Source organism: Sceloporus undulatus, chromosome 1 (assembly GCF_019175285.1).
Source record: "Sceloporus undulatus isolate JIND9_A2432 ecotype Alabama chromosome 1, SceUnd_v1.1, whole genome shotgun sequence".
Lineage (NCBI taxonomy): Eukaryota > Metazoa > Chordata > Lepidosauria > Squamata > Phrynosomatidae > Sceloporus > Sceloporus undulatus.
This window is the reverse complement of record NC_056522.1, coordinates 246222673-246236655: the sequence shown is the minus strand read 5'-3', so window position 1 is coordinate 246236655 and position 13983 is coordinate 246222673. Positions and strand designations below refer to the sequence as shown.

Sequence of the window (13983 nt, the reverse complement as noted above, 5' to 3'; positions counted from 1 at the left end):
TCTACGATATTTTCCTCTAGTAATATAAAGGCATCTGCATATCTTAGATTGTTGATGTTCCTTCCTCCTGTCTTCACTCTTTCTTTTGAGTCTAATCCTGCTCTTCGTATGATGTTTTATGCATACAAGTTGAAAAAGAAGGGTGTTAGACTGCAGCCTTGCCTGACCCCTTTTTCAATTAGGACACTTCTGATTCTCCATATTCTGTTCTAATAGTGTTCTCGTGTCCTGAGCACAAATTACTCATCAGAACTATCAAATTCACTCCCCTGTGTTGAAGTACACACTACATAGCGGTAATCTAACCAGGGCAAAGGATATAAACCACTAGAACTTGAATATCTTTGTACAGCCAAATCTGGTAGAAGAACCTCTGTTCAATGAGGTCAACTGTGCCTCAAGTGTGGCAGTAATGCATCTAGGGAAGCCCTCAAGCTATGAACTTGCTCCTTCATGGGGAATGCAAGGTCATCTGGAACAGGTGTTACAGACATGAGTGTGACTCTGCTACTCTTTTTTTACATAGACATGGATTGCAGTCAGTGGCAAATTGTACCTATGTTTATGTGCTCAGTTTGTGCATGATGGCATTATTGTGGATGGCACAGTCTCTTTCAGTGACTCTTTAAGTGTTGTACCTTGCCCCTAGGCAGTGTATCTGAGCCAGTCTACTCTAAAATGGCAGCTGCACAGACTATCATAGTTTAGTCATGATGTCAGTCAGTCTTAGTATGTGATATGTAGTCAACTAGATTGGAGTATTAATGTACTTTGTAAGAAAGCTAAAATGTATTGTGTGATGCTGCTTGTTTCTAATTTGCCTGCATTTTGTCTTGGTAAAATTCTTTTGGTTATTTGTATCCAGAAGAAAATTCTACATTTAATCTCTGTGTTGCCTTTTGAGCATCTAACATGTACAATTATATGCAGAACGTGATTTTCTGCAGCTTTGGGATATTTAAAAATACTATAGTCCACAGAGTTGCAAAAACAAAACAACACATTTTATACTTGTGGGAAGCTTGGAAACATGGATGCATACTGTGATTACACGGACTGGGTATTTTCTTTCCTCTTTGTATCTTGCTGCTAACCCACATTCTGACAAACAGTCGTGGAAAGCACTTGGTCCTTGCTCTGGTTAACTCAGTTGTTTAGACTGGAGAAACTGTTGTGCTTTAACCGCACATACTATCTATAAATGGGCTTCATTGTAATTTTGCTCTTTGTCTGTTTTTCCTCATGTAGTTGGTAATCCCGTTAACTACACAGGATGATTTGGACAAAGCTGTAGAGCTCCTTGATCGAAGCATTCACATGAAGAGCCTCAAGATTTTGCTTGTTGCCCATGGAAACACACAGGTATGTAGATTATCATGTCAACATGTAATACACTTCTATAATTACAGTTAGAGCTGGATCCCTGCCTGCATTGAGTGGTGTCCTATTCATGCTAGGGAAAGAGTTGTGGTGGTTTTTACCAATTTCTTCTTACGTTTGCTACCCTCTAAAACGGTGGCTTGGAGGATAGATGGGCCTTCCAAAATGCCATGTGAAAGGTGGTGGAGGAGGTTGAATGGGAAATTGGTGAATGTTGCTGCCCCTCCCATTTTCTCTAAAGAGAGAAACAGCTGGATCCCAGTTTCCTCAGTGAACGGTAGAAGTTTTTATGTTCACAGTTCCATCTTTCACATGGATCCAACCAACAAAATATTACAGATACAAATCTCTTGTATTAACATGATTGTTAATGCCATCTTAATGAACATCCACCTGAGTCCAAATCCTTTGGTCTGTTGCACAACAGCATTCTTTAGTGAAGCATTAGTTATGATGTCAAGTGGAACCCCCTAGAAAAATTCATCCCCCACCCCCAACTCCACAGACTGCTTTTGCTGTTACCTGCCATCACTGATAAAGAGTTATTTCAATGCATGTAAATTTGAAATATCTTGCATAGGGTTTCTGTTCTTTGCAAACTGGGAACTAAACTACATTACAGACTGAAAAGTTGCATCAGGCCTATTCTTGGCAAAAAGTAACTTCCTTTTATAAGAGTGAAGGATTTCTTATTTTTAAACGAATAAACAACTCTGTGCTTTCACCTCCAGAGTAACTTGGAGCCTCTGCCATCACTGGAAGATTTGGATAATACGGTTTTCAGAGTGACGGAAAGGAAAAACAGGCTTTCTGTGATAGGTAATAGAACTTTCTATTTCCATTTTTGAAGTTGTTGGGTTCCAGGAAATGTTATGTAAATCATAGGTTCATTTATGTTGATCTGTGTTTTTAACTGATGTTGATTATTATTATTATTATTATTATTATTATTATTATTATTATTATTTAAAAGTCTGCAAAGAGATTTGTTACATTAGATTTCTGCTAGTCAGGAGAGGACCCCATTTGATGAAACATAGCAATGTAACAAATATTTAGTTGGAAAATATGTCTGTAAAAATTATGCATAATTTTTGTACACAAAATGTTCTATAGCTTTCCTTTGAACATATATTTTCCATTTCATTGTGTGCTTCAGAAAGTCTCACATTCTCCTAGCTGACAGAAGATCATTGTCTGCATAATGCATCAATGTTTTTAAATTATCTGAAATGGTTGACAAAATTAACATCATGCAATGGAGGTTGTACATCAATTTTTTTTTCAGACCAGCAAAAGTGTCTATGAATTGTGAAGTCAGAGGCTTTCATGGCTAGCATCCATGGTTTTTTGTGGGTTTTTCGGGCTATGTGGCCATGTTCTACAAGCTTTTCTTCCTGACGTTTCACCAGCATCTGTGGCTGGCATCTTCTCTGATTAAATATGTGAACATTCACAAAGGGGTTTCTCAAACTTCAAAACCTGAGAGATTTCATTATATGCTTTCTCATCTATGATACAGGATGTTCTAAGTATGAAGAACATAATGCCCATTGTTTTTATATCATCAACATACTGCAATTTAGGCATTTTAAAAGATGGATTCATATCTGAAATTGACTTTATAGCTTTTAATTACAGTCCTGCAGAATGGATTTTTTAAAATCATGCCTTGCCTTTCATTTTAACTATCTAAGGTCCAAAACACACTGTAGAAATAATCCAGAACCACTTTAATTGCCCTGATTCAGTGCTAGGGAATTTTGGGAATTGTAGTTTATTGTGGCACTAGAGCTCACTGACAGAGAAGGCTAAATGTCTCACAAAACTGCAGTTCCCTGAATTCCCCAGCATTGAGCCAGGGCAGTTAAAGCATGGGGCTTTCCTGGAGGCCCAGTTAATATCCCAGAGGGACAGATTTTAACAGATTGGAAAGCTGAGCCAAAACTAATAAAACGAATTTGCACCAGGGGTAAAGCAGTAAAAAGGAAATGCACAAATATAGGATGGGTGACACCTGGCTTGAAACGACCAAATGTGAAAAAGAACAAGGAGTCTTATGCCCAAAACAGACAGCAGAAATAATTCAGTTTGAGACCACTTTAACTGCCCTGGATCAGTGCTGGGGAATCCTGGGAATTGTAGTTCATTGTGGCTGATAGAGAAGGCTAAATATCTCACAAAACTACAGTTCCCAGAATTGGGAGTTTCTAGAACTGAGCCAGGCGAGTTAAAGCAGTCTCAAACTGGATTATTTCTTCAGTATATTTTTTTAACTAGGAGAAATAGAAAAGGCTATAGATGGTGCAAGGGGAAAAGATTCAGCTCCTGGAACTGGACAGTTAAAAAAATGGCTGGTGTTGCCCTTTCAGCATCAAAATGGGTATCAGGTGTGGGCTATGGAACTGCTGTCAGTTGGGCTAGTTGCAGAAGAGAGGGTTTGCCTGCTCTATATTCTGTCACTTTAGAAAGGAATATATGTACTCCAAATCTAGGAAGATGGTGCAGAAAAGACTATTAAAACCAGTGAAAAATTTCATATAGTGGCAGACTGCCATAGGACTAGTTAGTATTGGTGTGTTTGGTTTTTTTCCCCTTATGTTTCAGTTGGAGTGATACAATAGGGAGCTATTTTACCCTGAACAAAGAATAGGAAGGGTACATTTAAATCTTGACTTTCACAATAGGCTAGTGATGGGGAAATATGTTACTGATTACTGATATTGTTGCTTTCTGTGTCATACGTACAACCTGGCATTCCACAACTGAACTGGATGAAGGGTAAATTGCATATACCCAATGGCAACAGCTTATGGGCTGTGCTCTGTGAAAATGCAGTTTCAGTGGCTGAAATTTTATCTGAAAGAATGAGGTCTTTTTTTTAAAAAAGGTTAATTTGCTAAACATTACCAGCTAGATGTAGCACAAGCACCATCAGTTGCTCTGTCTGTCTGTCTGTGGAGGGTCCTGAACAGCTTCCTACAAAGACCTGTATGCACACTGTGAGACAAACATGTTGAAATACACTTTGAATTATTTAATATTTGCAATTATTTTCTCCTGTGGCTCAAATATTTTCCAGCAATGGAGAGAAGGCATCCTTGATGTATGGGTTAGACCCTGTGGCTCGCTCTAGGTCAGGCAGGAAGTAGACAAATAATAATAATAATAATAATAATAATAATAATAATGATTTATTTATAGCCCGCCCAATCACAAGGAATCCAGGCGGGTTACAACAGTAAAAATAAAGATAATAAAATACAATACAATAAATAAATAAAATACAACAAAATTAAAGAGAGCGAAGACAAAACTTTAGAGGCGTGTCCACAGGATAGGACTAACCCCCAAAGCAAGTTTCAGTTTCGTTTCTGCCTCTGCTCTGGTCAGATGCTTTCAGATCAGCTCTGCTGCTTTTCCTCCTCTATTTCTTTCAGCAACAACAACAACTTTATTTCTCTCCTGCTCCTTTTGCCTCTGCCTCCTATCTGTCGCCTCTCCTGTCTCTTTGGACTGCCAAGGGACCAACAACGATGTCAGGGGCTGGGGATCAGGAGGCATGTCCTGTGATTCCCTAAACTTGGCTAGAGAGCAACCCAGTCACTCTCTCAGCCCCTATGAAGACAAGGAGCCTGCTGCTAGGACTGCCAGGGCCAGGTCGGAGGAGGGAGAACCCTCGTCTCCGAACCTACAGGGCCCCACTGCACCCTCCAGCAAAAAGACCGGACCCGGGCCACATTGGAGGACTCAGAACAGGGTGTGAGTACTACTCCCCCCCCCCCCCCCCCCCCCCCCGCTGCAAGCATTGCCACCGGAGCTCTCCTCCATAATCGCTTCCCTCATCTCCTTCCAAGCTGCAGCTTTATCTGGCCAACAGCCCTGTCCTGCAGCCCTTCACCTCTCCCTGGGGAAGACTGCACCATTTCAGAACACCGGAGACAGCCTTCCCTCCCTACCTCTCAGCCAGCTCCAGCCCAGTGCGTCCCTGCCTCAGCCCAGAGAGCCCCAACCAGGACAAGGTCTTCCTCTTCCTCCTCTCCAGTTGCCCGCTCCTCCCTGGATTCCATCCCTCCCTCTGAAAGGGGAAAATTCACCCCCAGGAAAACTGCCATTAAGCCTTACAAAAAGGGTGGGAAAAGTCTCCCGGGCTCCTCTTCAGCTGCTGCTAAGACAAAAACTAAGCGACCAGTGCCACCTACTGGCCAACAACACAAATAAAAAAAGCCCAAAGCCTCCATTATTCTGCATTCTTCTGATGATGAGGATGATGCAGAGGACCTTTCAAACAAATTATCTCACAGTGAAGAGGGCTTACTCACCCTTGACGAATTATCTGTTGATGATGATGATGGAGAAGATCCCACACCCTCCTCCAGCAGACTTTTCCCCCAAGAGGACTTTCAAATCCTGTTGAAAAAAGCAATAAAAACTCTTGAGTTGCCTATAAATGCTACCATCCCTCAAACTCAAGACACAGACCTTCCCCAGGAAAGGGCGACTCCTTCCCACAACCTGGGCCCCCTTCTATCGAGATCCCCTTTACTTATGAAGGTTATTAGGGAAGAGTGGTCTAAGCCAGCCACAGCCAGACCAAATCCTCAATCATTCAAAAAATTTTATAACCTTCCCCAATCGGTCATGTCAAAGCTCCAAGTCCCCTTGGTTGATGCTCCCGTTGCAGCTTTGACCACATCCGCGGTCTACTGCAAAGATGGAGATGATGCCCTAAAAAACCACGAAGACAAAAGAGCCGTTTGGCCTTAAGAAAATCATTTGACACCTCCTCCACAGTCATCAGGGCTGCATCTACAGTCTCCATTCTCTCCAGGGCCACTTTTACTTGGGTTAGAGACCTTATCCAAGAGGTACCTAAGGACAACATTAAATTACGCCAGGGCATCAATAAACTTCTCAAGGTGTTGGCTTTTTCTTCTGATGCTTCTCTTGACATCATGCAACTGAGTGCCAGGGCTCAAGCAGCATCTGTCCCAGTAAGGAGACAGATTTGGCTAAAAAAATTGGATGGTTGATGCCAAGTCCAAACAAAACCTCACCATGGCCCCATTCAGCGGACAAAAACTATTTGGAGACGCACTCGAACCCGTCCTCGTAGAAACCAAGGACAAGAAAAAAGCCTTACCTTCACTACCCAAAAGAGATGAAAAGCGATCCTTTCGCCAGGGACAGGGTTCCTTTCGCTCATACAAAAACAATCAATCTTCCTTTCGTTCCAGAGACCCTAGGTCCAACAAAAATCAGTGGTCTGACCGAAAGCCATATGGCCGACAACAATACCACTCCCGAAGATTCGGAAGGCCTAACAACTCTTCCAACCAACAACAGGGGCCATCTATCTCCAAACAAAACCGTAATTCCCCCAGAGAATGACTGGCCGCCACACCTAGTGGGCGGCAGACTTCTACACTTCGCCCACATTTGGGAAGCCTCAACTGCAGACAAATGTGTTCTCACCACACTGAGACACGGTTATCTGATAGACTTTTACAACCTTCCTCACGACCACTTTGTTCCATCACCGATGTCCCAACGTCACAAAAAACACAAGTTGATGTTACAAGCCATAGACCACCTACTACAAATTGGAGCGATAGAACAAGTTCCATCTTCAGAAAATGTACAAAGGTTGCTACTCTATTTTGTTCATAGTGCCAAAAAAGGACGGGTCATGGAGGGCTGTACTGGACCTAAAATGGGTCAACAAATTTGTCAGAAAACGTCGTTTCCGTATGGAAACTCTAAAGACCATCCTAGAGGCCATCAGACCTCACGACTTTCTTTGTTCTCTGGATTTAACTCAAGCCTACCTTCATGTTCCTGTTCACCCTCTCCGCTGCCGATTTCTGAGGTTCTCCTACCACCACAACCATTACCAATACAAGGCCCTTCCATTTGGCCTCTCATCAGCTCCTCGGGTTTTTTACAAAGATCATGATATCGCTGGTGGCCCATTGGAGACTACAGGAAATCCACGTCCATCCTTATTTGGACGACATCTTAATTCGCTCACCATCACTCCAACCGTCAGGATGTCCATCTGGTCCTATTTCATTGACAAGACATGGTTTTCTGGTCAATTGTGGGAAGAGCCACCTAGAGCCTTGCCAACATATTCTCCACCTCGGGGCGATCATCGATACCCTACAAGGCAAGGTATACTTCTCACCAGAAAGAATAAACAAACTTCGTCAGACCATCAACCTCATGTCCCGCTCTCACTCGACAAACCTTTTGCTCCTGGCGAGATTACAAGGCTTAATGATATCAACGATAGACTGCACACCCTGGGCCCGATTTCACTCAAGGCCTCTCCAGTGGTTTCTCCTTTCTCATCAAAAACACAATTCGTCAAAGATCAACAAACGACTGATACTCCCTCACAGGGTCAGACACTCCCTCCTTTGGTGGACTTCTCCCAATCTCAAAACAGGTTGGCCACTCTGGCCTCCTCAAGAACTACAACTGACGACAGATGCCAGTCTGCGGGGCTGGGGAGCCACACTCAACAACTCCTATACACAGGGAAGATGGTCCGTCCAAGAACAAAGCCACAACATAAATCTCCTAGAACTCAGAGCGGTGCGCCTGGCTCTTCTACAATTCTCATCCCTGGTCAAAGGACAACCAGTGTTGATTCGGACAGACAACATGTCAACAAAAGCCCACATAAATCGACAAGGAGGCACAAGATCAAAGTTTCTAATGAGTGAGACAGAGCTTCTTTTCAAGTGGTCACAAACAAATCTCCTCTCGATAAGATCAGAACACATCAAGAGGACTCTAAATACGAGAGCCGACTGGCTCAGCAGACAGGACATAGACCAGTCAGAGTGGCAGCTACATCTCCAAGTCTTTCACATGGTGACACACAAGCTCGGAATGCCCCTGGTAGATCTCTTCGCATCACCCATAAACAATCAACTGCCACGCTTCTTCTCTCGGTTCCTAACTCAAGGAGCGGAACAAATGGACGCTCTACATGCCCCATGGCCAGACGGGACTCTATATGCCTTCCCTCCAACGTCCATGATCAACAAGTGCCTAAAAAAAGGCAAGAAAAGAAAGAGCGACAATAATTCTAATAGCCCCATACTGGCCAAGAAGACCATGGTTCTCAGAGATCCTGACAATGGCTCAAGAGTCTCTCAAGCTCCCGCTTCGCCCAGACCTTCTATCCCAGGGTCAGTTTCACCATCCAGATCCAGCCTGGCTCAACTTTCACACTTGGAGGTTGAACGCCAAAATATGATAAAAGAAGGGCTCACGTCTAGGGTGATAGACACCATCATTAATGCTAGACGACCTTCCACCAGACGAATATACGAATATTCTTTCAGATCATTTGCCCGTTGGTGTAAGCTAAACAAACTTAACCCACTCAAGGCATCTGTGAGCTCTCTACTTTCTTACCTCCAAGAAGGACTTGATAAAGGTCTTAAGCCCAACACTCTCAAAAGACAGGTCTCTGCCATCACTTCTGCTTTTCCTCACAAACACGCTAACAAACTGTCCAACAACTACTGTGTCAGAAGGTTTCTTCGAGCAGCCACTCTCATCCGACCTCCCACAGTACACAGATACCCTAACTGGGACTTACACAAGGTACTTTCGGCTCTTACCAAAACTCCGTTTGAACCACTAAAAGACATAGACTTAAAATTCCTTACCTGGAAGGTTCTATTCCTCACAGCCATCACCTGGGCCAAGAGAGTCTCAGAACTTGGCGCCCTGTCCATACGCAAAGAGCTCTGCGTGTTCAGAGAAGACTCTGTGTTGCTAAGACTAGATCCAGCTTTTATAACCAAGATAAACTCTACATTCCACAGGTCCCAAGATATCATCCTACCTTCTTTTTGCCCTCAACCCAAAAAAGACTTGGAAAAGACCTGGCATACACTGGATGTTCGGAGGGCTCTCCGCACTTATATTAATAGAACTAAAAGGTTCCGTTTGACTGACAGCCTTTTTGTCTCATTCCACAAAAATTCCATGGGCAAAAAGGTGTCTGTTTCTACACTTTCTCGATGGATCAGGTCCTGCATATCCATGTGTTATACAGATGCTGCAAAGCCTCTTCCTGGAACTGTTTTCGCTCATTCTATGCGTAGTGCTTCAACCTCGGCGGCACTCTCCACTAATGCCTCTCTAAAAGAGATCTGCAGGGCAGCTACATGGTCCTCAACATCTACCTTTGTCCGACATTACCGCCTGGACTCCTTCCAGTCATCTGAGGCAGCTTTTGGAAGAAGGGTACTACAGGCTGTAGTACCTCAGTAACTCAATCTCCTTCTACCCACCCTTATTTTTGGGGAGCTATGCCATATCCCATACATCAAGGTTGCCTTCTCTCCATCGCTGGAAAAATAAACATTGGCTTACCTGGTGAGATGTTTGTTTTAAGGGATGGAGACGAAGGCATCCTTCCCTCCCTCTGATTGGTCTTGATCTCCTGGCACCCAGCTTTTGAGGTCAACCATTAGTGTTTTTTCTCGTCCCGTTGGACGTTTACAGTTTTTTGGTTACTGGGCCTTTTTTCAGATGCCCTAAAATTTGGTTCTTAGTTGTTTGAGAGTTCTTATAAACCTTCCTTCTCTAGGCTGTTACATTAACTGAAGCTTGCTTTGGGGGTTAGTCCTATCCTGTGGACACGCCTCTAAAGTTTTGTGTACTTCCTGACTGACCTAGAGCGAGCCACAGGGTCTAACCCATACATCAAGGATGCCTTCGTCTTCATCGCTTAAAACAAACATCTCACCAGGTAAGCCAATGTTTATTATTGCTGTATTGATAGATCATGTATGTGCTCTGCAAACAATATTTTGAAGTTCAAAGAAGAGTCACTTTTTTATTTCAAAATTGTGCAAATAGATGGTTCTTGGAGAGAAAGGGATTTTAATGATCTGCTTACTTGCATTTAAAAATGAACAGGTTATTATACGCGGGACAGAAGCTCTCCTCCTCCAGGATACATTCCTGATGAGCTTCACCAGGTGGCACGGAATGGATCATTCACGAGTATCAACAGTGAAGGCGAGTTCATTCCAGAAAGCATGGATCAAGTAAGAAATGATTTCATGTTGCTCTTGGGAGGAAAGAGGGGTAACACTTTGCAGATTTTGCAGATTACGACCTTTTGCCACCTTGCTTCTTCATTGTCTTGACATGCTTTATAGCTCATAGGAAGGGAACCAACAAGAATATTACAGTGTTACAAATACAGTTTGTTATAATACAGATTTGGCCATACAGTTTTAAGGGCATTTGAGATTACCTTAATATTAGAGACACGAATTGAGACCAACCAAGTCAAAAACTGATGCATGCATATATATATATATATAAATTTTTGTTATCTATAAATAAATACGACAGTTGGGATTTACAGCAAGAATGGAATAGAGAACTGGAATATCCAATTCTGACTAATCAATAGCCATTGGTTTTAACAGTTATAACTAGTGTCATTGTAGAGTTCTGACTATGTCTTTATACAGCAAAATGTGCTCTTTCAGGCACATCCGTTACCATAATGTTTGTTCAAGAAAAGACTTTCTAAATCAGCAGATTGTTAGATATGTAATACTGTTAATGCTTCCTTTGGTCATATGTTTAGGAGTTCTCTGATGGTAGCTACATTTTGGGAGGAAGTAACACATAAGTAAATTTGGTATTAGAAAGTTCTTTGATACTCAGAGACATGCATGTTCTTTTGAATTATGTGCCCATTTCTTGGAAATTAATAAATGGCTAACAGAAGTGTTGGGTGTTTTTTTTTTCCCCTTTGACTGCTAAAAGATTGGTACTTCATGGTTATTGTGTGCCTTCAAGTCGATTGTGACATATGGCGACCCTATCATTGGGTTTTCTTGGCAAGATTTGTTCAGGATATTAGCAGAGTTTGAGATAATTTTTGCTTGCCTGACATTGCCTTATATGTTTTCTATTAATTTTAAATAGTTTTAATATGTTATTGAAATCACTATGAGCTATCAACATGACAGGGTTTTAGCCAATCTCTTGTATGTTTCCTCCCCAGATGTTGGATCCATTATCACTGAGTAGTCCCGAAAACTCAGGCTCAGGAAGCTGTCCTTCACTCGACAGCCCTTTAGATGGGTAGGAAATACTTAAAACTCGCACTTCTTTGTACTATGTGCTTGAAGGCTGATAGTCACAAAAGTTGTAACTGCATTCAAGTGGCTCTTTTGTAACAGACCCTTGTTTTATGTTCCAGAGACAACTACCCCAAGTCCCGAATGCCAAGAGCACAGAGCTATCCTGATAATCACCAGGAGTTTTCTGGTGGGTAAAACAGAGGAGTGTAGTGTCCACAATTGTTCTTCTGAACTTTTCTATTGTAACTTTAATGTGTCTCTGGATGACTGCATGAAGTGTAGCTTAGTCCTAATTTATTTATCATAGTCAAGACAGCTGCAGATAGAAATGCAATTATACAGCTGTGTGATCATACAATAATTTAAAGTGCAACATTTTTTGAAAGAGATAAAGCATATATTTATAAATCTTGAATTCTTCCATACAAAAGATAATCAGTGTTGCAAATTTTTGCTTTTGCTAGTATCAGATCAGATTTAAATGGAACAAAGTGTATACATTTATAGCTCCAGATGCTGATTTTAACTAGTGTTTTACATGTTGAAGTGAATGGCTAACAAATAATTGGAACTCTGCAAATACACAGTATGTTTTATACATTGATAAGAAATACAAGTCAGTAAATGTGTTAATCTTCCAATTGTTTAATGTAATTGTGTCCTGTGGAAAGCCACGTTATAATTTACTAAGTGTGTCCTGTAGGTATTGCAATCAGCCCTCCATATCCATGGATTTTTTATCAATGGATTCAAATACCCACAGTTTGGAAATATTTTAAAAATATATAAATTTCAAAAAGCAAAGCTTGATTTTGCCATTTTATATAAGAGACATCATTTTATTGTGCTGTTATATTTAATGGGATTTGATCACCCATAGGTTTTGGTATCCATGGGGGGTCCTGGAACCAAAGTCCAGTGGATACTAACCTAGACAAAGAGATGTGAATTTTGCTATGTTGCAATTTATGTGCTGCTTTCAGACTGGAAATTGTATGTTTCCATGCAGTCTTGACCAGCTCAGTCACCTTTCTCTTGTATAATAATAATAATAATATAAAATATTTAATTATATCCCGCCTCTTCCGTTTGGGGATCGAGGTAGGTAACAACAGAGTTTATGATACACTATATAAAAACAATAAAACCTGCAAAACCCTGACCCAGCCCTTCCTCCCAAACTATAAAATTAACATAAAACATGATTAAAATATATAAGAATACAATACAACACTACAGGATTATTTTACAATCCGCGAATGATGAAGAGATATATAGGAAGGATCAGTTCTGGGCGGTTATCACTCAGGGAAGGCCTGCCAGAAGAGAAAGGTTTTTGTTGCTTTTTAAAAAATTTCCAATGAGGATAATTGGCGAATCTCTTCCGGCAGGTCATTCCAAGCTTTAAGAGCCATAGCAGAAAAAGACCTCCAGGAGGTCACCACCAATCTGGTCTTTTTTGGATGTAAAAGATTTTTCCCTGAGGAACAGAAGGATTATATGAGAGGAGGCGTTCCTTCAAGTAGACTGGACCCAGGCCATGTAGGGCTTTGTAGGTAATAACCAACACCTTGTACTGAGCCCAGAAGCTAATAGGCAGCCAGTATAATTTGTTTTTTTATTTGTTTTTTTTTTATATACCGCTATTCCAAAGATCATAGCGGTGAACAGCAAGTAAGCTAATTAGCAAGTAAGCTAATTTGCCCCCAACAGTCTGGGTACTAATTTTAGCGACCTCGGAAGGATGCAAGCCTGAGTCGAGCTTGGGCCCTTTTGCTGGTCTTGAACTCGCAACCTTGTGGTCTTGAGTGAATGGCTGCAGTACAGGCATTTACCCACTGCGCCACCATGACTTTAGAATAGGTGTAATTCGGTCAAACCTAGATTTTCCGGTGACCAGTCTGGCTGCCATGTTTTGTATCAATTGAAGCTTCTGGTTGCCACATGTAGAGTGCATTACAGAAATCAAGACGAGAGATTACCAGGGCATGTACAACCATTTCTAGGTCCCACTGCTCCAGGTAGGGGTGCAACTGACATATCAGCCGAAGCTGATAACAGGTGCTCCTGGCTGCCGCATCTATCTGAGAGGACAGATGAAGCAACGAATCCAGGAGCACCCCCAATGCAGTCCTTCAGGGGAAGTGTGACCCCATCTAGGGCCGGCGAACATATCTCCATACCCAGGTTGGGGTTAGCTATCACAAGTACCTCCATTTTGTTTGGATTCAATTGAAGTCTATTTTCCCTCATCCAATCCATTACCGACCTCAGGCAGTCATTCAGAAGAGAGATGCCCTCCTTGGTCACTGAAACAGTCTGAGACATAGAGAAATAGATTTGGGTGTCATCAGTGTACTGATAACACCCGCCCCATGTCTCCGGATGATCTCACCCAGTGGCTTCATGTAAATGTTGAATAGCATTGGCGACAGTATCGTGCCGAACTGAGCTCCCTCTTGGCCGA

The 13983-nt window shown here is 42.0% G+C and overlaps 1 protein-coding gene across 1 annotated transcript in view; it reads left to right on the top strand.

Moving 5' to 3' along the window:
* The window catches only part of MAP3K2 (mitogen-activated protein kinase kinase kinase 2), a 56735-nt gene that overhangs the window by 24375 nt on the left and 18377 nt on the right, over window positions 1-13983 (top strand). The window contains exons 6-10 of the mRNA XM_042445433.1: window positions 1249-1362; window positions 2112-2199; window positions 10330-10460; window positions 11438-11517; window positions 11636-11703. Of these exons, the coding sequence (XP_042301367.1) occupies window positions 1249-1362; window positions 2112-2199; window positions 10330-10460; window positions 11438-11517; window positions 11636-11703 (481 nt within the window). The remainder of the gene's footprint in view (window positions 1-1248; window positions 1363-2111; window positions 2200-10329; window positions 10461-11437; window positions 11518-11635; window positions 11704-13983) is intronic.